This window comes from Anomalospiza imberbis, chromosome 1 (genome assembly GCF_031753505.1).
Source record: "Anomalospiza imberbis isolate Cuckoo-Finch-1a 21T00152 chromosome 1, ASM3175350v1, whole genome shotgun sequence".
NCBI lineage: Eukaryota > Metazoa > Chordata > Aves > Passeriformes > Viduidae > Anomalospiza > Anomalospiza imberbis.
In genome coordinates, this window is record NC_089681.1 from 39,577,199 (window position 1) to 39,601,594 (window position 24,396).

Genomic DNA, 24,396 nt, shown 5'->3' on the forward strand with positions numbered 1-24,396 from the left:
ATGAAAACAATTTTATTTTATCTGTGCATCTCAGACACTTGATATTCTCTATTTTTGCTTCAAATTGCACCAGGGAGGGTTTAGATTTGATTTCAGATTGGATAGGAAAAATTACTTCACTGAAAGGGTTGTCAAGCATTGGAGGCTGTCCAGCAGTTGAGTCACCAACCCTGAAGGTATTCAGAAGATGTGTAGATATGGCACCTGGGGATATGGCACCTGGGGAAATGGTGGACTTTGCAATTCTGGGTTAATGGTTGGACTCAGAGATCTTTTCTAAACTAAATAATTCCACAATTCTCTGATCTTCGCTGTACCACTAATGAATATATAAACCCTATGACAGTATGGTACATCTCACTGTCAACCTTTTGTCCTGCTCTGAGGTGACCATTTTATTCCTTCTCTTTCAGTTAACAGAAATCAAAACCAAGTCTTTCAGTTAATATTCATTTTACCACTTGCTGTGATCTCTGCTAATTGTATCCTGAGGGAGTACCTCACATCTTATGTTTCCAGTGCTTAGTTTGCTCAGTAACCCTCAATAACTCAGTAATAAAGACCTGATTAAAGACTCCTGAACCTTGATCTGGAAACACTGAGGTGTTGTGAATGCAGCACAGAGTGCTGTGAATCCAGCAGAAAGACTGTGAGTGATGGAGACATATATAACTGTTAATTTACCTATAATTTAGACATTATTTACAGCACAGAATGTTGTATGACATTCAGATATATTCTAGCAATTTTGAGTTGCATTTTTCAAACAAAGGTTTTATTTCTGTATCAACATGTAAAGGGATGAAAAAATACCATTGAGACTCTTCACTTGGAGCAGTTCTAAACATGTGGAGGAGGACACCAAAAGAAGTGGAGAAGGACAGAAGAATGTCAGAAGCAAGGGCAGCATAGGAAATACACAGCTATCTGGCGTAAAATATATTATACAATACATCTTGCTTTAGAGTTATTATTTTATTACATAGTATACACCGCTTCAAACAACAGAAATATATCTTTTATTTAGGGGGAAATATATCAGCCACTGGATTTCTAAAAAAACTGAGGAGTGCTTCTAGGTTTCCTACCTGTGCTACAAATTCTTTTTGCTTCACATCCAACTTCTACTTCCCTTCCACGTGCCTTCTGTCCCACACAGACACAATCTTGGCCTCTGGGCCAAGAGGAATTTGCATCAGCCTTTTATTAGGTCCCCAGTCTGGATAACCAAAGGATCGTGACCCAGGGCTTATCACAGCATGTACATGCTAGTTATTCTAGACAGAGTCTTCAAGAGTACAGAATGGCCATTCTCTACCTGAAAAGCAGCACCTTCTTTTGTCAGGTATATCTCTCACTTCATTAACAATGAAGAGGAGTACTGTGCAGTATTAGGAATTAAAATCTAACCAAAAAACCGAAACACTCTCCCTAACCACAATATACCTTAAATATTTTCCAATTTCATGTGTTACATCATTTGCTGAAAATTGTAAACCATATATAGGTGCTTACTACGTACATGCAGTATTAAAAAATGCTGTAAACAAGTACCCAAAATAACTCTAACAATAGATTGAAAGATCCTAGAACATATTGCATATGCCTTGGATTCTCAAAATACAACATATTTGCCAAAAAAAAATCAAACAAACAAAAAACCCCAAAACAAAACCACTAATACAATCTCTAAAGTACAGAGAGAGATTAAGTTAGAACACACAACTAAAACTTTCAGTGTACATAGAACAATTTAAAGAGTAAGTGGTGCTGTCTCAGAAGGAAATATGGCAAGAGCAGTCAGGAAGTCCATTGACAAACAGTCTGCATTCTCAGTTCCTAAATATGCTCCTTTTCTAGTGTCCTCTGAGTAAAAGAGGCCTCCTTATTTGGTGTCTGGATGATCCTACATGGAAAAATCTATCTACTCACATACATGTTCTACAGCTGGCCTCTAAAATCTCAAACAGCAATTTTATAATGTACATCTAGATAAAATTAACATGACTTCTGTTTCCTACTTGTTATTGTATTACAGCATTTGAATAGTATTTCCTACTTTTCATTTTAAATTAAACTTATCAGTTGATTTTCTTCTGGGAAAAGCAGTTCTACTGAAAGGCAGTTTTCAATCTCCTTCCCAAATGTCCTGGAATATAAAAATCTTATCTTAAAACTTGGGCATGTATTACAAATTTCAGTTTTCAGCTGAAAAAAGCAGCCATCATTTCTCTAATATCAGATGATTGGTATGCAACTACCTCTTAACAGTTCATATTTCATGGAAAAATTGTTTCCTAGCCAAGAAATCATTGCCTTAGAAGAACAACTTTTCTTCGTATGGTGGGTCCCATAAAAATTTAATTAATATTTGTATTTCATCATTGTCATCATTGGTATACAATTGTGACTTATTTTTATCTAGTTATTCACACTGGGAGTTTTATTGGTTGCACCGTTCAGCAGTTTTATTATGTGATTTTTTTTTTCTAAAGATGTTTTCACTAATATAATGTAATGGAAATTCCAAGATCTTTATTACAAGTCTTTCTCATCTTTACTGTTCCCACTTTTCATTGTAGAAGAGCAAACTACTTCTTCTTTGTCTTCTTCTGTAGGAAAGGCATTTTTGTTTTTCAGATTTTCAGAGGCTTTACGTTCAATGCTATTTAAGGAAGTGTCACACCTCAGAAATATTTCAGAATGACAGCTTTCTTCTGGATCTGTCAACATGGGAGAACATTTTTCTCCAACAATATAAATTAAATTTATTGTTAAGGTTTGACATGCCTTTCCATTGGGTAGCTCAGTATTTGTGCCTGTGATAAGATCACTGGGTATATGTTTGGATACACTATTTTGACAATTTCTGGCTTCCATGGGGTTTGCATTCATATTCTCTGTAATATGTAACTCCCCTAAAATATTTGTGTCTTTCAAAGTTGAGGATGCAAGTGTCCCAAAATTACTAATAAAATCTAAGGTGTTATCAGCATAAAACCTATTAAAGATATTACTGACAATCTTATTGATAGAGTTATTCTTCAAAGTCACATGATTATTCTTGTCTGTCAGGTCTTGACCTGACCATTCTAAATGTTTGCTCTTTTTGGCCAACAAATATGAACCCAGCTGGTTCTCAATATCAGATGCCTTTTGGTAGGCATATCCTCTCTGTTCCTCATTAATTGGTGTTACTGTTACCATCAGTATTGGACAATGTTGGCCACATATCGCATGGAGTCTATCCAGAGAATCTTCTTCACGAAGAGCACTTCTATCAACATTACTAACATTTGTTGGCTGAGACTGTATGGGTACAGCATTTGAAGGCTTTTCCAATGGATGCACCTTGTTATCAGGCAATCTAAATTCTACAGATGAAAAGGCTGGAAAATTGGTGTCAGCCTGTGTGGAAGTAGAACCTACCATGGTTGATGGATTGGTCTTGTCTTTGTTTGGTGCAGGAAGGATCTTACCATTGCGACTAGGTTTGCCTTTTGTATTTGACTCATCCTGCAAGGGGTCTGAATCACTATTATGAGGCATATTGAAGTAGCTGCAAAAATTTTCAGGGGGTTTTACCATGTCTTCAAGTTCTGAAGAAGGGATCTCATCAAGGGTGGGGTACTGATCCAGGTTGCCAAAGTGAGAGTATGGGACTTCATCACTTTCAATTGATGTTGTATCCAAATTACCATACATTCCACTCCGTTCAGGTGGTGATCTTCTTATCAAATGATTTTCTTTCAGAAGCCATTTGCCTTTATCTATCAATATTCCTTCATCTTCACTAGCCTGAATGATAGGTTGACAATGTTGATTTGGAGATTCCCCTAAACAGTCATTAGTATAACTTGTCTCTTCTCTGTTAAGAGTAGATTGTGGTGTTGGTAAAGGAGTATTTTCTCTTCTTGATATATTGTCATCTTTTTTTACTTTGACTGGATATTCTTGTGATGATAATGAGGAGTGCGACAATTTCTCTGCAGAACAAGACATAGATTCTTGAGAAAAATAAATTATTTTTTCTCCCACTGCAGAGTGGAATCCTTCAGTATCTGCTTGAAATACTTTTGACATATAAGGAAATTCTTTGTGAAAGTCGGGCTTAAATGAAGCTTCTGTCTTGCCATAGAGTCTTTCAATAGTTCTCTTTACATAGCCAGTATTATAATGTTTTTCAAGTGCTTCCTCCCCACTTTCATTGGTCAAGTCACTGGATGCCCTAAAGTTATTATCACTCTCTTCAGTATCTGGTCTGTAATCTGACCAGTCTGAAGTAGCAGGACTTTTTAAGCATTTTTTTAATTGAGAGGTGTCAGAACACATTTTATTCTCCAGTTCTTCTACTTGCAATTTCTGTTCTTCTTTGGCCATGTCACATTCTGTAATTTGCTTTGATTCATAACGAAATGATAATGGAGAGACTGTAGATAACCTCTCAGAGGTTTCCTCGGATATTTCTGCATCTTCTTTGTCACCCTGTACAGAATAATCCTCATTATTATATTCTACAGAGGTTTCAGCATCTAGTGTAAGTTGGTGTTTTGGTGTTTTGTCAATATCTGCTGACTCTGGATCAACATCCTCATCTTCACTTTTATCACTTTTATCAGTACTTAGAGGTACAATGCCTTTTTCACCTTCTAACTCAGAGGTATCCTGATCTAAAATACAATTGTTATCATTAGAAGTTATGCTATGAACTGTAGAGTTAGGTTCTACTGAAGATTCTGACTCTTCATTAATGAATGATGTATCTTGAGCTTTTTCATATAGGCTACCAGGTATTTCTTCTTTTCTTTCTGGTGTCTCTACAGCTGATGGAAGGCTACAGGTATTTGAATCAGTATTGGCATATAGACCATCTAATTTTGTTTTGTGAGCAGTCATGTCTAAAGTCTCTTTTTCTTTACAAAGATCCCTCTCTATATCAAAACAGATTTCTGATTCCCCAGTTAATTTTAGAGCTTCTTCAGAATTGACGTTGTCCATTGCACTACAAGGCTCAACTGATTCTTCATGTTCATGCAAATGTGTATCATTAGGAATTTCAGACGTGGGCATATTCTCATGCATGGAGCATTGCTTTTCAAGTTCCTTCCTAAAGTGTAATAAGTTATTTTCTGTTGATTGTTGGAGATGTGAGAAGACAGCCTTCAGCTCATCAGCTTGATCTATAGCTGCAGTTTGTTTCAGACATTTTAACTGTGTAAATATTTCAAAACAGCTACAGGCATTTTTTTGCATATCATCTGTGATTGTCCCAATCAAACTCTCTCTCAGATTCAGTAAAAGTAGCCAAGCTAGGAGGGCATTGGAGGAAGAACCAAAAGCTGCAGGAGAAAGATCCGAAAACCTGCAAGATTTTCCAATGCATCCACTATGTCCTTTCTGCAGACCAAGCAAAGCTGATTGAAGTTCATGCAGCAACATGCTAGACATGCAATTATTCTGAACTTCAATTCCAATTTTCTCATTAACAATTGTGCAGTCAGCTTGAACAGCAACTTCAGATCTTTTTATTTGACATAGGTTGGTAACTTGAATATCAACTTCTGCCATCTTTTTATCATTGTCATGTGCTTCATGAAACAAATGCAGCTTACTATCCTGATGAAATTCCGACTTTAGTAAATACTTGGCTTCTTCTAGTACAGATGTCTTAGAATGAATCAAATAGTCAGTTTGTCTTTCATCTGAATCTCTGGCTGAGTCTTCTGAAATTCTCACTTTACCAATAGGCTTTAATGGTTTTTTTGTTAGATTATCTTCAAGTAGATGTGTTTTTCCAGTTATATGCACATTATTTGTGCTAAATCTAGCTTCTTTTTCTATAGAGGCATCAGTATTTTCTTTAGGAGAAGAACAGGCATTGCTATTCTCTACAGTCCCTTCTCTTTTCTTTATAGGAGGTAAGACAGAGTTTGAGAATGAATTTTTCAGCCAAGTTTGGACGTAGTTTTCACATGAATGCTCAACAATCTTCTCTTGAAAACCCTCCTGGTTTAGAGCCTCTAGTGTAATGGCACTCTCTAACATATTTTTCTTATTTACACCTTTACCTAGATTTTTCTTCATATTTTGTTTTTTCTCTTTCTTTGATTGAAAATGTTCCAAATTATTCTTTTCTTTTTCAAAGTTAAGATTTTTTGGCACTTCTGACAATGGCTTTGAAGAGTTAGGGGTCTGTTTTAAAGAACTGGTCATAAGATGTGTGCCTTCTTTCTCAGTATTAAGCATATCCTGACTGTGTTCAAATTCATTGTTTGAATCAGCTGTCATTAGACCATCTTCACTCTTTACAGATGAAATGATACTGCTTTTTTTACCTGGCTTCAATTTTAACTTGGCTAACTTCTTGTTATTACTTCTTTTTCTTTTATTAGATGATGATGATCCATTTTGTTCCACCGAATCCTGGCAACTGAACTCACCTTCAGGATGTATGGTTTTGTCTGAATTGGCAGACCCATCATTGTTTTTTACAAAATATTCAGATCCTTTTTTCTGAGGCATTTCAGAATATTTATCCATAGCGTCTGTAGTGGAATCCTGTGTGATATGCAGTCCCTCACTTCTAATTATCCCTGAAATTTCTTGATGCTTTTGACTTTCATATGTACCTTGCTCTATAAAGCTAGATGATTTTCTTTTCTTCTTCTTCTTTTTGGTGAGGGATGATGCAGGCTGGTTATTCTCAATGGGTGTTGTCATCACAGAGTCAGTTGTGGCACTGATTTGAGTCTCGCTTTCAGTAGCAGTAGGAAAGAATCCAGTTGTTCGATTTACTTTCTCAGTAGGACTCTTACTACGTGGAGGCGCCATCATTTTCATCTGGTTATGTCCAGCACTGGCTGAATGCACTAAATCTTGAGAAACATCTACTAAATCAGCAGCTTGGCATTTTATTTCTTCTTTTGACTGACATAATTCTGAATATGTAATGAAAGAACTCACTGACCTTTTTATTTGTTTAATATCACATGACTTGTGGATGTGATCTGCTGTACCAGGTCTAGCTGTCTGATAAGTTTTTGACGATGGCATGAAACCACTGATGTTAGCTTTGGAGGCTGACACTAAACTACTGTATGCACCTTGTCCCACAGCTGATTTCTCCAATATGTTCTGTGCCAATTCATCCTCATGAGGCAATTCTAATATCTTCTTATTTGTGGTTTCTATTATCTCACTACTTTTGTGGCTTACTTTAAAAAGCATTTCTTCCTTTATATTTTCTGAAGACAGCTTTAATAAACCATTTTCACTCATCTCATTAAAATTTGGATTACTGACACTTGATTTTTTTCTGCTTGAATGCGCTACCATGCAATACTCAGATGTTTTTTCTCCATTCTCTATTTCCTCACTGTAGGAAAACTGTCCTATTGTCTTCTCTTGAACCTCTTTCTCAGATACCAAGGTGACACTTTCAACTACTGCTTTCTTTTGTCTAACACGCCTTGGCCCAGGGGTGGGAGGCCTATAAAAGCGAGGCTTAATATTTTCCTTGGGTACATTGCTTACATCTAACCCTGCAGAATTATTCTTCTCAGAGACATTACAATCAGCAGTTTTCAAATCAGATTCTGATTCTTTTTCTGACACTTCCTCATTGGTTTGCTGTAATGAGTCTTCCCCTTCTTTATTGCAGCTCTTTAAAAATGGAGCCTCTTCTGGATTTATACAGTCTGATGTATTTACATTGGATGAGCAGTCTTCCACATTCATTGCAGAAGAATTGCAAATGGAGATATTTTTGTCATCAGAAAGTCCAGCACGACTTACGGTGGTTGTCCACTTAATGGTTTCTTCCTCTTTAATTTTGAATCGAACTTTCATTTCCACTGTGATGCTGCCATCTTGATTAACGTGAACAGATTTTTCAATGTCATCTTGATACTGTGCCACAGATAAGTCTTCACCAATAACTGACCGATTTCCTCCTATCCCATTATGGCTGTCAAGAGCATAGGAAGACTCTGAGTTGTTATCATTTGAGTTGTTGTCATTGCTGGATCCTTTATCAGAAGAAACTGAGAATATCTGAGATCTTGAGCTAGAGTCCATTTGAGCTCTCACTACCAATAATTACATTGAAAGAACACAGATTCATTCAGTAGACAGAAAGTAGAGCAGACAAATATCATGGATAAGGATCCAGATGATGAGACAGCGGACAGGCAACAAATGAAAAGAAGAAAGGAGAAAAATTAGTATTAAAGATGCTAATGAAGTGTGTCATTATTTATTTTGCATTAGAAAGTACAGAAAAAATGTGTAGTCTTACTATTCATCTATGAAGTTTTCAGAGAAAAAAATACAAGAAAGTCTTAATAAAGAATTAAGCATTTAAATGCTTGTCCACTTATTTTAATTTTCCAATAAGTTCTTTCTAATGCCAGAACTACAGTCTTGTTTGAAGCTCCAAAGCCTAAAAAGATAATGCTTTTTATGTTAAAAAGTGCAGTCTTTTACTTTACTCATTTTATACTTAGTTGAGAGCTGAGGCTGCCTTGAGCTTTTCGGGGGATTCATAGGTGCCCACTTCTTTGGGCTTCAAGCCACCAGCTTTACTTCCTCTTCATGCTTTAGTAATCATTAATATATCACTTCCAATTAGTTCTTACAGTTAGTACTAAAACATGTCAGTCAAGGTCAATACGTATGTCCTTGGGCTTAATCTAACAATCTACAGTACATGAGTAACTATTCTTTGTAATGTCATGGACACATGAGGAAAGAGTTCATATCCAATCCTCTGACCTTCTATAAAGAAGTAAACATTGAAGTTCTTGAACTCCTTGTAAAATCTGAACTTAAATCATGACATTCTGGAACACCTTTATATATACTTCTAGACTTCAGTGATTTTTGAATGTGGCACAAAATGTGTTAGTATACACAATATATATTCCCACAATATGTTCTGATTACTCTGCAATAACTTGGGTCTTTTAAAAATTTTTTCTCATCTCTCCCTCATAGTTGTCACTGAAGAGTTGAGAGCTAAAAGAACATGAGATAAGAATAAAGTTTTGCTGTCTTCCAAGGTCTTCTGCATGTGCAAGGGAAACAGTGCGGGTACACCCACACAAAGGTATGAACAATTGCTACTGATATCTAAATATATATATAATCCACCACTTAATAAACAGGTTTCACTTGCAAAAAGCATTTTAACACATGTAATATTAACTCATCTACATTTCTTGAATTTAAGTTTGTTTGGTTTTTTAAGTGGTGTCACGTCAAGACTTTTCCAGTAATATATTACCTTTATAGAAACATGTCTATAACTTCAGGCAAATGGCCTTGCAAGCTTCTCAAGCATATGCTTTACAATGAACTAAATAAGAAACAGAGGTTTGTACTAGTTCTTCTAACACAGACCAGAACTTATGCTTCACAAAGTAAAAATCTCACCTTCTCTGTCTCAGGAAATGGAATTGGAACAAAGATGCTGAAATTTCATTTTCCATGGTTTCATATCATCAATGATATCTCCTACACCTGATAATTTTTTAAATTCTCAGGTTAAAGACAAAAACAGGGTTTTTTTATCTCCCTCCTTCTGTGATTGCTGTTGACTAAGAATTAGAAGCAGGAGATAATCAGATTCAACAACTCAGTTTTTCTACAATTGCAAGGCTCAGTCTTTCTCTCAAAGCAGAATCTGACTAGGATTTTTGTTTCTGCAGAACTTTCATTCTCAAAATGTTCTTATTCATTCTCTCTTGACTCATTAGTTATGCTCTGCAAACAGGTCTCAAGCTGTGCAGTCAAAGTACATGAAGGCTGAAAAAAACTAAAATTAATATCTTGGTGGGGAGATAATAAAGTGCAAGGAATGTGAATGGAACTCCCTCAAGCAAATGGAAATCAAATGTCATATATTAAAGTGCTCCATGACACTGTCAGGGTTACTGCGGCAAGTCCCAATACAGTTACAATTAGTGTTCCCTGGGTTCTCCAGTACAGCATGAAGCTGTAGCAAGAGTAGAGAGTACCTCTGGATTAAGGAAGTTCCTGGACACAGCACCTCAGCCCTACAGGATGCTCTCATGTCAGGAATTCCCACAGGACTTAAAGCTCTGGTACTGCAGCATTTCGTTTCCCTTAGGCTATTCATCTAGCCTGGCCTCTCTGCAAGAGCTCCTCATGTTCTTCATCATCCACTGCCACTTCACACTCTTCCTGCTCTTATCAGGGGAGCAACTCCATGAGTAATCAAAGAGAAAGTACATATTTGTGTATCTTTTCCCAACCTTATTAAAAATATATATATAACAGCCATGAGGATATAGGAATGAATAACACTTTGTTTAGGCAAAAGCAGCTTCAAAAACATGATGAATTTGTGAGTGGATGGATGCTATACCAGTTTTCCTATTTATGTGGAGCATGTGACAAGAGAAGAAGAGTAAGTCATGACAAGCCAAATCTCCACTTGTTAAGTTCTGAAAACTGAACAAAAGTTTTGCCCAAGCAATTCAATGAGAGCCTGAAGTAGCCTGAGGTTTTACTTTTACCACTGTTGTTATTAATTCTGACACTAAAAAATTAATAACAATGGCAATCAAGTGAATTAAAGTGAAATATACTCATAAATTTTCATCCATGTTCTAAGTAAGTCTATCAGAAACAAAATATGCATACTAGCTGAGTACTTAGCAGAAACTTGCATTTTAAAAAGAAAAGTAACACTTTGATCTTTCATAAGCTTATAGAGGAGTCACTCCAGATATAGACAGTTTCAACTGGCCTTTCTGAATATCCTTGATCCTAGTAAGATTGTCACTGTTTATGTCTTATGCTGAGAGAGATAAACAAATTAATAAAACACAAATTAATTCAAATAACTTACTCTTTTCACTTTCTGACTTGGCATTGGCTGTTGGATACACACGATTTTTAATTCCAAGGGGTTTTGCAGGTCGCAAATACCCAAGTGATTCATAATTGCTTGGTTTAAAAGGCTCTCTCCCTGCTGCGACTACAGTTCCAGAGCACAATATCAAGGCCTGAAGATTAGGAACCTGGAAAAAAAAGTAACATTAAATTCTCTGCCTTAGTAACCACCAAAAAATAATGTAAGAGATTCATCCCTTTCAAGCTTTAATATCTTTGCTCCTTAGTCTCTACATTCATTTGCAGCAGACTATTAAATATCTATTAAATATGTATCACAGCAGGGAATTAATTTTTCAATTCCTATAAGGCAATTCCTATTTCTGTGAGGATATATCTTGTTATATAAATATATTGGATAATTACTTCAAGCAGCAACTTGGATTCAGATCAAAATTTTCTTACAATTTAAGTGTTTACGCATGTAATTTTGTTCCATTGTTGCACAGTGACTGTTCATGGTCATGAAACATGAATATGCATTTGGAGGTAGGTATACATATGAAGACATGGAGGAAAAATTCAGAATACAGCACAAACAGTTGACTCACACTTCCACAAAGGATGTAGGACACCATCACAGAGCATTATACTTTGGAAAAGACCTCTAGAGGTCATGTAGTCTAACCTTCCACTCAAAGCAGATCTGACTGGAACAAAATGGTCAGAGCCTTGTCTGACAATTTTGAATGTATGTTCCAAAATACATTGCAAATTAATGCTTACAAACTGTACTTCACTAACTTGTAGGTAGTATCAACAGTTTCCCAACCTAATATACAATTTCAATAAGTGAAAGGTAAACAGGAGATTTCTTATGAACTCTTTGAGTTCTGCACAGATTTCTCTTTCTAGATACCTGCTAAGTGTAACCATAAGTGTCTTTCTGTGGTTAAACAACAGACAGGAAAAGCACTGAGATAAAATTATACAAACAGCACGCAAGACTAAAATCTGAATTATTAGCACTGCACCATCTGAGTTTAGAGATACAGAACATAGTCCATGGTTTAAAACTATAATAGGCAATTGGGTGTCAGAGTTCCAAGTCATTGGCAAATCACTCTGCATTTGTGCAATGATAAATGTACCTGTGGACATTTGATGCTATTTATCATGTTCTAAAACATTAAAAATCCAGGATAAACAGCATTAAGACTAAAAGAAGGTTTTGTGTAAATGGATAAAAGTATACAATTGGAAGCATGCTTCAAAGAGGCCTGAGTAAGAAAAAATAAAGTTTTTTTTCTTTTTTGCTTAAAATGAAATGTGTCCTCACTAACTTCTCTCTGTTCCCAAGATTCCAGTATATTTCCTCCAAGTTGGTAGCCCTTCTGAAGGGGTAAAAAGCATGGAAAGTAAACAGATTAAATTTAGCACATCAGATCATACATCAGGACCATGTTTCAATCATGGATATAACTTCTTTTTTATTTAAAATAATCTAGAATAAATCACAAAATAAATGTCAGTACTCGTCCTTTTTCTCACCTTTCTGCCATCAGTGGTATAGAGCTTTGCAACTGGATATTGCATTAACTCACTCATATAATCCAGAAAGGCCTCAAATGTTTGTGTATTTTTCTTTCCCAAAATTATGGTGCGCCTAAGTCTTACATCCCCATTTTTGAAAACAAGCATCTTTTTGGGAGTTGTTATTCTGCTTTCTCGATGGCCAAACCCATCTTCATTCTGCCTTGCTAATTGCACAGCTCGACGACGAGCGCTGACAGGCCTGCTGATCTGCCAGGGCAGTGGCTTTTTGCTGGCCTGTTCCAGGTTGATGGGCTTCATTTTCCTCTGATGGGAGCAAATATAGGATTTTCCATCTTCCAGATCCTCCAAATTAGTGATGCTGTGTCTCCCTCTTGGTGTGCTAATATTCCTTACTCCAAAAGGTAACGGGACCCGTTTGGACAAACTATCCAGCAAGGCATCAAATGTCTTGTAAGACCTGCTATTAACTACCATTTTGATTCCATTAAACTGGGGATCTCCACTTTTATAGAAACAAATCCGTTTTGCCACAACAGGTTCAGTAACATTGAAGTGGCGCGTGGATAAACTCTGCTCACTCTCAGAGGAGTTTGGATGATTCGCTGAGTAACTGCTTGAAGGTGTTTCACTCATTTTGACAGCAATCTGGAAGAAAGAGAAGATGGATGTAAAACTTTCTCTGTGACTAGTAAAAATACGGTCTACATTTTGAAAGGTACAGGAAGAGGATTTATGAGAAACCAACAGCAGTGTGTTGTGCCAAAAATCATTGGATTTAAATGGATTCAAGCTGTTATCACTAAATTCCACAAAGACTCCAATACTGTCAGATTAAGTTAGCATAGCTCTACTTGCAAGTATTCCCAAAACTCTCCAATGTAATTTCAAATCTCTTATCATTTTGGTACAAAAGGCTTTTTCTTAGAAGGAAGTGGTTTTTCAGTCCATCCTTTCTTGAGTATGAAGCTAATGACATTTCATATTTAAGATATTTAAGAAAAGTCCTTACTAGGAGGGAGAAATCTGTGCTTTGGTAGAAGCTTTTTTTAAGTCCAAAATAGCTAAACTGAAAGACAATGCAATTCAGTCTGATCTTATATACTAGTTTCATATCAAGGCAAAACCATGGAAGTCAGAGAAAAGCCTCCTGATTTACAGAACTGTATTCTATACCATAATAAGACCCAAAATACGTGTTAGAGTGAAGTTTTATCATAAATTGACATATTATTTCCTTATCTATTACAAGTTTTCTGTCTCACAATACATATCTACTACAACAATCATATTTATACTGAGAAGAAAAAACTACTGTCAAAATAAGGCATTTTTAGTAAAAGAAAAGCCCTTAAGTCCCTCAAAAAGACACAAAAAATTCAGGTAATCTTCAGAAGAAGTAGCCTTGAAATTAAAACATTTAAATACTGGTCTTATAAACAACAAATTATGTTTGACAACCATATTGATAGTCTTCATGCTTGTAAAGAGAGCACCAGTCTTTCCATTTTAATCCAATCTAAATATAGATACTGTAATGACAACCCTTTAAGTGACTAAAATAACTGTCTTAATGATTGGTTTGCTTTCACTGGAACACAGGGTAAAAACTTTCAACTAATTAGCCTCAAGGAAACAGTTTTAGTAGACTTTTACTGAAAAGCTACATAGCAACCTCAGGGAACACTTATCATCAAAATAAATTAAATTCTCTGATGATGTAATCTTAATATAGCTGCCATATTGAGTAATGGAACAATCTCTGACTACCATGTATTTTTTAATGAAGCTATGGAAAACAGAATGCTGATTATTTTAATACTGCATATATCAGTTCTGAAATTTATAAGAAGCTGCTATGTTTCAAGACAGTGAAGGTTCAAATAAAATCATATTTTATCAGATTTTATCTTACTGTGTTCTTACAGCTTTTCCGATAATGCTTCAGCTGCAGTGCAATAATGCACTGCTTCAGCTCAGGTATTTTGCCTTCACTAGGAGTTAATTATTTGAACATTGATCAGAACACAGGAAGAAATGTCTCCTTATAAGACATCATTTATCCTGTAAAATATGCTCCTCTAAGTGCTAAAACTAAAAAATAGCCCAACAGGTCTGCACTACAATGATGTACTCAAAGACTGATTTGCATAATCACAATTCAATTTAAAATAAAGAAATCAAATTTAAAAGCTTAAAAAATAAAAAAGAAAAAAGTGTTTCATTAAGGAATAAGCAAGAAGAAAATTTCAAGGTTGGCTGCAGCAGCTTATACAACCCAGCTACTGAACTGGCTTACTTTCTGTAGGAGGGAGGAACTCCATTTCAACTGAAACCACTGAGACCTACAGTTGTTCATCTTTTTGGGCAGATCTACTCATTAGCTGAGTAAATTTTCTCTATAATTCTATATTGAGAGGTTGATTGGTGAGTTTAGACTAGGGACACAATTTGAACCGGACATTTCATGCTGCGTGCGTCATTCTGCTTAGCTGGATCTGCCTAGAGGAAATCTATAAGGGCATTTTTGTTGCTAGCTGCAACACAAACTTTCCTATTCTCTTTGCAGAACACATGTTCTACTCAAGTGAAAGCAGCAATGACAGAAGTTCTTGAGTGAACTGAATGTCATGTTACTCTATTTCAGCTGGCCAAGAGTGGAGTATGAGTCCAGGATCTCTGGGGCAGAGATCTCTGGTCAACAATGGCCAGAGAGAGAAACGAGCAGATACAGCTCCTCAGCTACTCTCTACTGTACTTCTTATACTTTGTGTAATTGAGTGGAATTGCATCTAACTGTGTGATTTGATTATTCACTCTTACACAAGATAAAATAGGTGGATTTTCTCATGAGACAACTGACATTAATCAGTTTAGAATTAGAGTCTCAGAGGCTGTTCTAGATATTTGTGCTTATGGAAAACATTCAGTTACATAAGCATCAGCATTTGAAAGAGAAATGCAAGAGATTTTACATAAAGCTAATTATTATACTTAGTCTTGACACTGTGGAAGTACTGAAATCCAAGACAAAGAGGGTATATACGTATCAATAAAGAAAAAAGACGACTTTCAGTGTAAACACAAAATAATTGGATGTACAAAACTAAGAAAAATAAGTTTTCCTTATCAAAATGGATGATAAGCTTTTATTTGGCATACCATGATTCTAGAATTAATTTTAATAGCAAAAATGCTTCTGCCTGTTTTAGATACCTTATAATTACCTTTTCCTTAAAATTACCTTTTACAAATAAAAAACATTTCAACGATGAACAATCAACTTATAATGGAAGTTACTTTTTCATATTACAGGACACCACAAAATACCTTAATTTCATCATAAGCATACTATTTTCATACTTAAATGATATAATTTCATGCTTACATGATATTATTCTAAAATTGAGAAATAGCTGATATTACATGAAATAGGATGTCTATTAAAATACTTTGGCAACTAAAATGTTGAGAAATTTATTCTCCAATAAAATCAAACAGAAATCAGAATTTAATCTTTTCCCTGAGTTCTATAAACAAAACCACCACAACATTTATGCACAAATCTAAATTCTGTAGACACTAAGTGGAACACTTTGTTCTAAATACATAAGAATACCCTCAATGCCATAGAGCTGATAAGCATTGCATAATGATTTTATCATACTCACCCACAGTCCTATGTAAATAAAAGAGACTATAGCTTGTTTTCAGAGATTTATAAATTGTACATGTGGCTGTCTATGCCACACGAAACAACATTCTTAGTCTTATTACAAGTATGCTCAGCCAGGAAAAACATCATAATCCACTTGCTTAATCTCAGCTAATGTGAATCACCAGACCAGGTTCACCACAGACAGCCACTGTTCAGAGCAGAATGTCTAACATCTCATCCAGCAAGTCCTCTAATATTAAAACACTATTTACCTATTAAATATTTCATTTGTATAATTTTATATTAACTTAGACTGCTCAAGAGAGTCACATAACCACATAAAATAAAAATGTGGGCGGGGAATGAGAGTTATCTAATCTACCTTCTTGTCAGAGTAGGCTTATCATTCAAACTAAATTTTTTAGTGATAAAAAATGTTAATAAGTTAAAAATGGAGTTTCTACCACTCACCTTCTGAGACTATTTATTAACTATCTCCAATTATTAGCTACCACTAATTCTTGCTTTTGTTCATTCAATTCCTCAAGTTGATTCTCTTTGTGCTAAAGATTCTCCCATATTTTTCTCTATTCAGATAACTCAGTGAAAATAGTTCCACAGTTTCTCTAACAATAGTTAGTAAAACATGACAGTCCAAAGGAGTTTTGTTGTCCATGAGACATTCTTTATTTCTACATGTTGGAAAAAAGGCCATGACTTTGAATGTGTGTGAATATAGTTCAGGAAGAGATAGGAGAATTATGTTTAACTGTATTTTAGTTATGCCATGGAATGTGGACTATTTTTTTTTCCCCAGTGGAAATACTATGTTCCCAGGTGGGGACTGTTCCATCTAATTGCCACCAGATGTATAATCTGATTTGGAGCTTCTTTGCTTAATCAGGATTACACCAAGCTCTCAAAACTAGCTGTGTAGAACAGTAACAAAAACACTGCTCAGTAAACACTACCACTGCATGCTGTAATGAGTTTTTAACTAGTCTCCTTAGTAGAGAATTCAACATTTATATTAGTTGCAAAATACCACTTCAGTTCCACTTTCATGAGATACATAGGTACAAATAAAGATTAAATTATAATTTTGCACAGATATTTTGCTATAAACATTGATTTTTAACATAATATATTAATATAATAATTTAGGTCCTTAATCTATTTTAGCTAATATACTTGTATTCTTGTCAGTATTCTGTTGTTTATGCTTGCTCAGAAGATGAAAAAGTGCAAATTCTATTCTGATGTCTTAAAACTATACTGCTTATAGCAGGAATTTATATTGGGTTGGATATCCCTACAGTGTAGGATTTAAAACATCGTTGCTACCCTCATTAACTTTCCAGTGCATGCAAAGCCACTTTCAATAAACAGCTAATCCATCAGTGGCTTCCGCGTACCACTAGGACTGGGGACTCAAGAGATCATACTGCTGGGACCTGGTGAAGATGACAATTAAGTGTCACCATTTGACAGTATAAATGCCTCTTATTTCTCTAAGACTTCAAAAGGCTTGCAAAGCTTCTGTCCAGACATATGTAGCTTAAAGGCCCACTGCATTCATTCTTGTACTACAAATACTTCACATATTCTGAAAAGATAGAAGAAATCATCAACTTTATAGTAAAAATAGCATCAATAGAATTATGCTTTATCCAGGCTTAAAGCTCACAAGCCACAAAAAAAAATTATCACTGTCCTAAAGCAATCAGCATTGACACAGAAACACCTTTCATCCACTCATGTGGGCAGCTTGGCTGACGTCCATGGAATTACTAAAATTTTGCAATAACAATTTAGCCTTAATATCTGGATAACTGTTGCTCTTTGTATATAAACCTTTTGGAAAAAAAAAATTGGGGAATACAAAATTAGTCCAGAAAATAGAAGCAAGCAAAATTAGGCCACATGAGAAAACATATCACTGATTAAAATTGTAATGGCAAGCACGTTTACAATTTTTCTGAGTTGCTGTCAGTCTCACTTTTAAATGACAAGCCTATTTATCCCCAAAACATCTTTAGTTCTAGGTTCTAATACTAAATATTGCACTTAACCTGAACTCCATATCCCTCTTGGTCCTATTTTTTTAAGTGTTATTGACTGGGAAATAACTGGAATTACGACCATATCACTGTGAGACTGTCACTAAGTTTCTGTGAGAGATCTCGTCTCTCACTGAAAAGAAGCAAAAAAGAAGAAAGCTCGTGTTTGGCTCTTTGTGAACATAGTGCCAGATAAGTAAAAAGGACCTACTCTCATGACTGCAGGCATCAGTGGGAATTTTCCTATTTTTTCCCAAAGGTTTTCTTCTAGGAAGGCACTGGAAGAGACACAGCCAGTTCAAGGTCCAGTGCCTGCCATTAGCCTGCAACAGCATTCTATGAGGCAAAAGATCTAAGTCCAGCACCCTAAGGAAGCACATGACCTGCTGAGTTCAGCCCAGCCTGGGCTGAACCAAAGCTCTAATGGAAGTCTTCAAAGTCAAAAGTTTCTGACTCCAAAGTTCTTTGTATGAGACCAGAAAAATACAGCATCAAAATAATTGTAACAAATATTTTTATCACTACGCTTCCTGATTTTTGACCAATTACTCCTCCTTTTCTACAGACTTTGCTTCAGTAACTGAACTGATTAAATGTTACAAGTACCTAAATACAATCTGAAAATGATGCCTAAGAAAGCAAAAGTATGTTAGCAATTACATTTGCATGCTTGCTGATACATTCTTTTTTCATTAGCAGATAATCAGTATCCCAGGTTGAGAAACATAAGCAGCCTTTTCTGCAGCATTATCCTGAGTGGGAGCAGGGTCAGGGCCATGTGTGCAATGAGGACTTCCCTGCCAGGCAATCCTACAGCCCTTGAAGGACAGCCTTTGTTTAAGTCAGAGCCATATGGAGCAGCAGTGAACATTTGAGTATTTTTATCATTCAAGAGTCAGTCACTTCTTTAGAAAGGGCAATTGCTACACCAGTTAAACTATTGCTGTTGATCTCATGCCCCAAGAAAATACTGATAATGTGCCTTGTATTTCCAAGTTCTATTTTTGGGGTTTTTTTTTGGTTTTTCAGTTTTTTTGGGTTTTTTTGGGTTTTTTTTTTTTTTTTTTTTTTTTTTGTTTTGTTTTGTTTTTTTTTTAACTGGACTACTCAGTAAGGTATGGAACTAGGAAACTGCTATCAAGCTAAAAAAGGAAATTATCACATTAGAAGCAGGGGCCTGGGTTAAGTCCCCTTCAGTGTGTCCAGCCTGTTTACATCCTTTCCAGCAAAGCTTTCCAAAAAATGTGGCACTATTAATATGTTACTACTGATAAGATTTTGAACCATCACATTACAACAGAATTTACTGTTTGATATACATGAACTTCTTATCAAGTTAATCCTCACAGACTTTTATTCATTAAATTCTCCAACAGAGATTTGATAACCAACAGCTGAGGATGCAGAATGAGGAAAAAAATTATGCCTCTGGGGAGGAAAACAAAACAAAATAAACCAGAGCTCTGCTTTTAGGAGAACGCTGCCTGAATGGTTAGCTGAACTGAAAAACTCCTGTTTGAGTTGTTCTGGTTTTTGACCACTACTACATTTAACTCAAATCTGAATACATTTGTGTTCAGTAGACAGATTCCTCTGGGAAATGTCAGGCCTTCCAGAAGTACAAATTAACCCATCATCTTTAAGTGAGCTAGAATTTAATTCTGGTATGTATAGCCTATCTCAGATTTAAATGCATAACAATTCCCAGATTAGTTTTCCTTATTTTCTTGCCTCAGATGTACTGAACCATCTACACTTACCTTCTGCTCTGTAGTGTACACTAACTGAAGGGAAGGGTCAACCATGCTCTCATTTTTTTTCTGTGTGAACATCTGAAAAAAGAATCATCCTAGACTGCATTTTATTTGTTTACATTACATTTAGACAAGTCATTGCACTGATATGTAAATGCCTATAAAGCTTCTCAAATTCTTTAAACAGGACAAAAAGGGACTAGAAATTTTTCCATATCTCTAGTTTTCCTATTTTACATTTTAAAAATTTCTTTTCTTCCTTGAATATTTGCTTTCATGACCCTCGCAGCCCTTTCACCAAAGTAATAATGCAGTTGCCTGTGTACTATCCTTAACACATCATGATTTGTAAAAAAGTCATGTTACAACTAACTGCAAATCTAATCAGTGCTATCAACATTAAAGATTGATTTCTTACTGTATTGGTCATAAAATCTTAATGTTTTACTGAAAATTTCACTTATTAAGGCAGCTAGGCTTGTCCCACAATCTCATTTTTATGATTTTTTACCTTCTTTGTGTTTCTTAACAATCTGTTGATTTATAACTATTATTCTTTGCATCTCCCAAAGAGCATGGCAAAAGAAAAGAATTAAGCAGGCAGCACATGAGTTCCTTGATCAAGTTATCACCTTACCTTGCCATTTGCCTCAGTTTGTCTACCTGAAATTCCATGGAATGGCCTTGCCAACTTCCCTATTTTGTGGAGACATTGTGAAGCATAAACTAAAGAAGTGACTATGAGGGAACCTTTTGGTTCCTTCTGGAAGGCATCATAAAACCTTTTGCTGGGATCTGGTCTTATTTCCTTAATGGCTTATATATTTTACAGTTTTGCCTCCTACAAAACTAAAATAAAAATTTTTAAAGTAAAAAATTACATCTTCAAACATCTGCTGCCTACTTCTATAGATGCCCAGGCTCCTGAGGCTCCCAAATTGCTAACAGTACAACTTCACTGGGCACGTGTACAACTATTCCAGCTCTGACAACTCTAAGCTGCTTAATGTCTTATCTTTGGTGCAATGCACAGCTCATCACTGCTTTGCCAATCTTGCCTGAGGAAATCTGACCATCTCCTCTCACAGCCTAGGCAGCCAGCTGTTGCTGTCCTCTATTCCTCTGGCTAGTAGTCAAAGGGATCTTTCTACTCCAGAGATCCAGTTCAGTGCCTGATTTAGAGCAGGGATTTAAGTCCATATGTCTAAGCCTGCGAGTCAGTGAACCAGCTCAGTGCTCCTCCTCCTGTCTAGGCTGTGTATAAGAACAGACTGATGGGTGCACCACATCTAATTCCACAACAGACTTCACAGGTACAAATGCCCAGTGGCAAGACACACCTAATTTTAAGCCTTGGTTTCAATACCCATCTCTTTGACAGACACAGACATAAAAATAGTGTCAAGTATAGACCCCTCATCTAAAGGCTCTGTATCAGCCCACGATTCAGAAGCCAAAATATCCAACTCAAATCTGAGTGTGCCTGGAAGAAACAACCCAACACCTCAGTTGTGTTAACTGTAGGCACAAGCAAGAAGGTCTCAGAAAATACAATTACCACTGACTTTTCTTTGGCTGTCACACTTGCAGCATTAGGTGTAAAAAATGGAACCAAATATATATTCCTAGTATCAGCCCAGGATTCCCAAACTGAGTTTTAAAGCTGAAGTCAGTCATCACTTCTGTTACTGTAGCTCTCCAAGAGACCTGGTTTTGCCATTTCTGCACTTAGTCTCACTTACATACAAACATTTTAAGTAGATATTTCTGCATATGCATGTTTATGTCTAGCTAGGTATGTGCAGATACACAGACACCTACACACAAAGAGAAGCTCTACTCAAATATCTTCAGTTATTTTTATATCTTTTAGATTAAATAGTCATTTTCTGGTGTCTTTCTTGTAAATTCCCAGACCTGTTGTCTCCCTTTCATTTTATTTTGGTTTAGAACTACATTCCTCTAAACTCCCACATATGCAGAACTGGTGTTTTACCAAAGGATCTTATACATATATATATAATTTTTAGCCAATTAGATCCATGTTTGGTTTTTTATGAAGATGTCCAGCCCCTATTTCTGTGTTGTAATTTTGTCATAGTGCTTGTTTCTAATCTCAAATAATACTAAAAAATTACATTAGCTTGATAAAGATTTTTTAATATATACTCAATAAAAAATAGAAAGGCAATGTTCATCTCCTCCAAAAATAATCAAATCATATTACCTGTTATCACCTTTAATTCTCTCTATATCAATGTTTTTCCCTTGTGTAAATCAAGCCCCATATATTTTCAATGCAATTTTTCTACACACAGTAATATTGCCTAAAAATCACACATGAACAAAACTTACTACTTCATTTTAATTAAATGTTCACTAGCAAAATTATGCATTTTTATTCAATAAAATATTTTTGTATTGAAGTTCTTAATTTTTAATCAAGTTATAATTAAATTACCAAAAGCCATAAAAATATTTGCTAGTAGGAAGTCTGTGAGATGAATACACGAGCACAGAGTAAGAAGTATCATTGCTGTTTCCACATTCTTTCAGTAAATGTCTTTCAATAAGAAAGACTACTCAAAGTTTCATCATGTGAGACACTGACATTAGACTAGAGAAAATATTAAGAATTTTATTTTTTTAAAAAAAGAAAAGTATGCATTGGCCAAGTTAAAGAATATATGACCGACTACCTTTTTTTTCTATTTCTTAAGCAAATTTAGTCAAATCATCTACTCAGTGCCTGACACAGATAAAACCCAGTACATATAACTTTTAATGGAAAGGATCTGTCCATTTTCCATTTAATTGAAAGGATTTGTTCATCAGACTGATCCTTGTGGTGTTCCTTCAGTGATAAAATACCACAAAGCCAAGAAAAAGCAGATGAGTTCATCTAGAAGACAATGTATCACCTATCATTAAAAACTGAGGTGAGGTCAGTGATGGAAAGACCTGGCTGTCAATACAGGTTTATAAGGTTCCTGTTTCTGCTGCTCCACTGCAGCAGAAAGTTGACATGTTTTTAAGCTTCCTTCCTCTTACTATTATTATTTTTCACTTAAGGCAAAAAAACAATCCTTCTTTCTCCCATCAACTGTTAGTTTGAGTCAGGCTCTTCTCAGTGGCATCAACCAATAGAAGAGGCAACAGGCAGAAACTGAGGCACAGGAAATTCCACCTGTATTTAAGAAAGAACTTCTGTTCTGTGCCGGTGACCATGAACTGGAATAGATTGTCCAGAGAGGTTGTGGGCTCTCCCTCACCAGGGTGTTCAAGAACCATCTGGGTGTCTACTCCTGTGCCATGTGCTCTAGGAGCAGGGAGGCTGGACCTGATGACCCAATGTGGTACCTTCCAACCTGACCCAGTCTCTGAGTCTGTGAATGTGACTGCAGCTGAAAAGGAGGTATGTTCAGATGCTCCACTGCCCTTCAGGATACAGCTGCACTATATTGTGCTATTCTGTGAAATGTACTTATGCTGTTATCTTCATTGTACTGGATATTAAGCAGTATCTATTTTCAAATAATTTTCCAAATTAAAAAAAGACACATTTTAATGATTTAATTTTTGTCATTGTACCTTAATTTCATTACAATTTCAAACTCTAATTAAGAAAAAATGCTCAGATTTTTGGACTATACTGAAGGAAAACTGTATTCGTATATAGATCTAATACTGTCTAAAGGGATGCCAAATTGGAGAAATATATTCAGATCAGTTCTTGAAACCTTTTGGTAATGATAACTTATCACAGTGACAAAGAAAGAATATTTTATAGTAAAATATTGGCCATGCTTATATAGGATTCTAAAGGCACATTAATGCAGTTACACTTTTCTTCAGAAGAGCAGCAGCTGACACTTGCTTTTTGCAGGCACAGCCATCGCTGTCTTCAAAGAATCAGAAGACAGCACAAGGCCTTAGAGAATGGAAAAAATAGAAAACTCCTCAGAAACTCAAAACCCCCTCTGGCAACCTCTGCTTAGAATCACAATCGTCGTGGCTACCACTTGGAACGCGTCAAGAAAAGAAATCTACTTGCAGAAAATTCGTTGAATGTTACTGAAATAAACCAGTAAATTTTTGCAAAATCACCTCTGATAAGGTCACCAGCCAAGGTGAACCCTTGGCAATCTCTCCAGTGCTGTGACAGAACAATGGACCCTCCACTCCGAGCAAGCGGGCAGGCGCAGGCTCTGCGGCTCTATCTGGGCAGATAAGCAGCCCCTGTGACTTCAAGTAAATGACAGCGAGTGGAAAGAGTCGTGTCGGGTAGGTCTCTTCTCATGTTTTTCTTAGCAGACTGCCACAGGGAAATACTCAGCTGCTGAAGGATGTCTGTTTACTTAGAAGAGACTGATCTAAAAAGAAGTGACATACTATAATCTGGTCACGCGAACTGTCTCTCAGCAATTAGACTTAGTGGTTTAATGTTATTTTAGGCTTAATTTTTGCTTTTGGAAAGAAGACTTGCTGCTTGAAAAACACAGTACATGTTACG

At 35.9% G+C, this 24,396-nt stretch overlaps 2 protein-coding genes across 2 annotated transcripts in view; both read right to left on the reverse strand.

Moving 5' to 3' along the window:
* The window catches only part of RP1 (RP1 axonemal microtubule associated), a 194,967-nt gene that overhangs the window by 154,226 nt on the left and 16,345 nt on the right, over window positions 1-24,396 (reverse strand). The window contains exons 3-4 of the mRNA XM_068188719.1: window positions 12,409-13,059; window positions 10,874-11,045 (exon numbers count right to left, since the gene is read on the reverse strand). Of these exons, the coding sequence (XP_068044820.1) occupies window positions 10,874-11,045; window positions 12,409-13,047 (811 nt within the window). The 5' untranslated portion in view covers window positions 13,048-13,059. The remainder of the gene's footprint in view (window positions 1-10,873; window positions 11,046-12,408; window positions 13,060-24,396) is intronic.
* Window positions 1,251-8,081, reverse strand: LOC137473041 (oxygen-regulated protein 1-like). The gene has a single exon (XM_068188698.1). The coding sequence runs from the start codon at window positions 8,074-8,076 to the stop codon at window positions 2,539-2,541; it is 5,538 nt and encodes a 1,845-aa protein (XP_068044799.1). The 5' UTR covers window positions 8,077-8,081; the 3' UTR covers window positions 1,251-2,538.

Coding starts and splice junctions, on each gene's coding strand:
- LOC137473041 (XM_068188698.1), bottom strand. CDS start 8,076: ATGGACTCTAGCTCAAGATCTCAGATATTCTCAGTTTCTTCTGATAAA.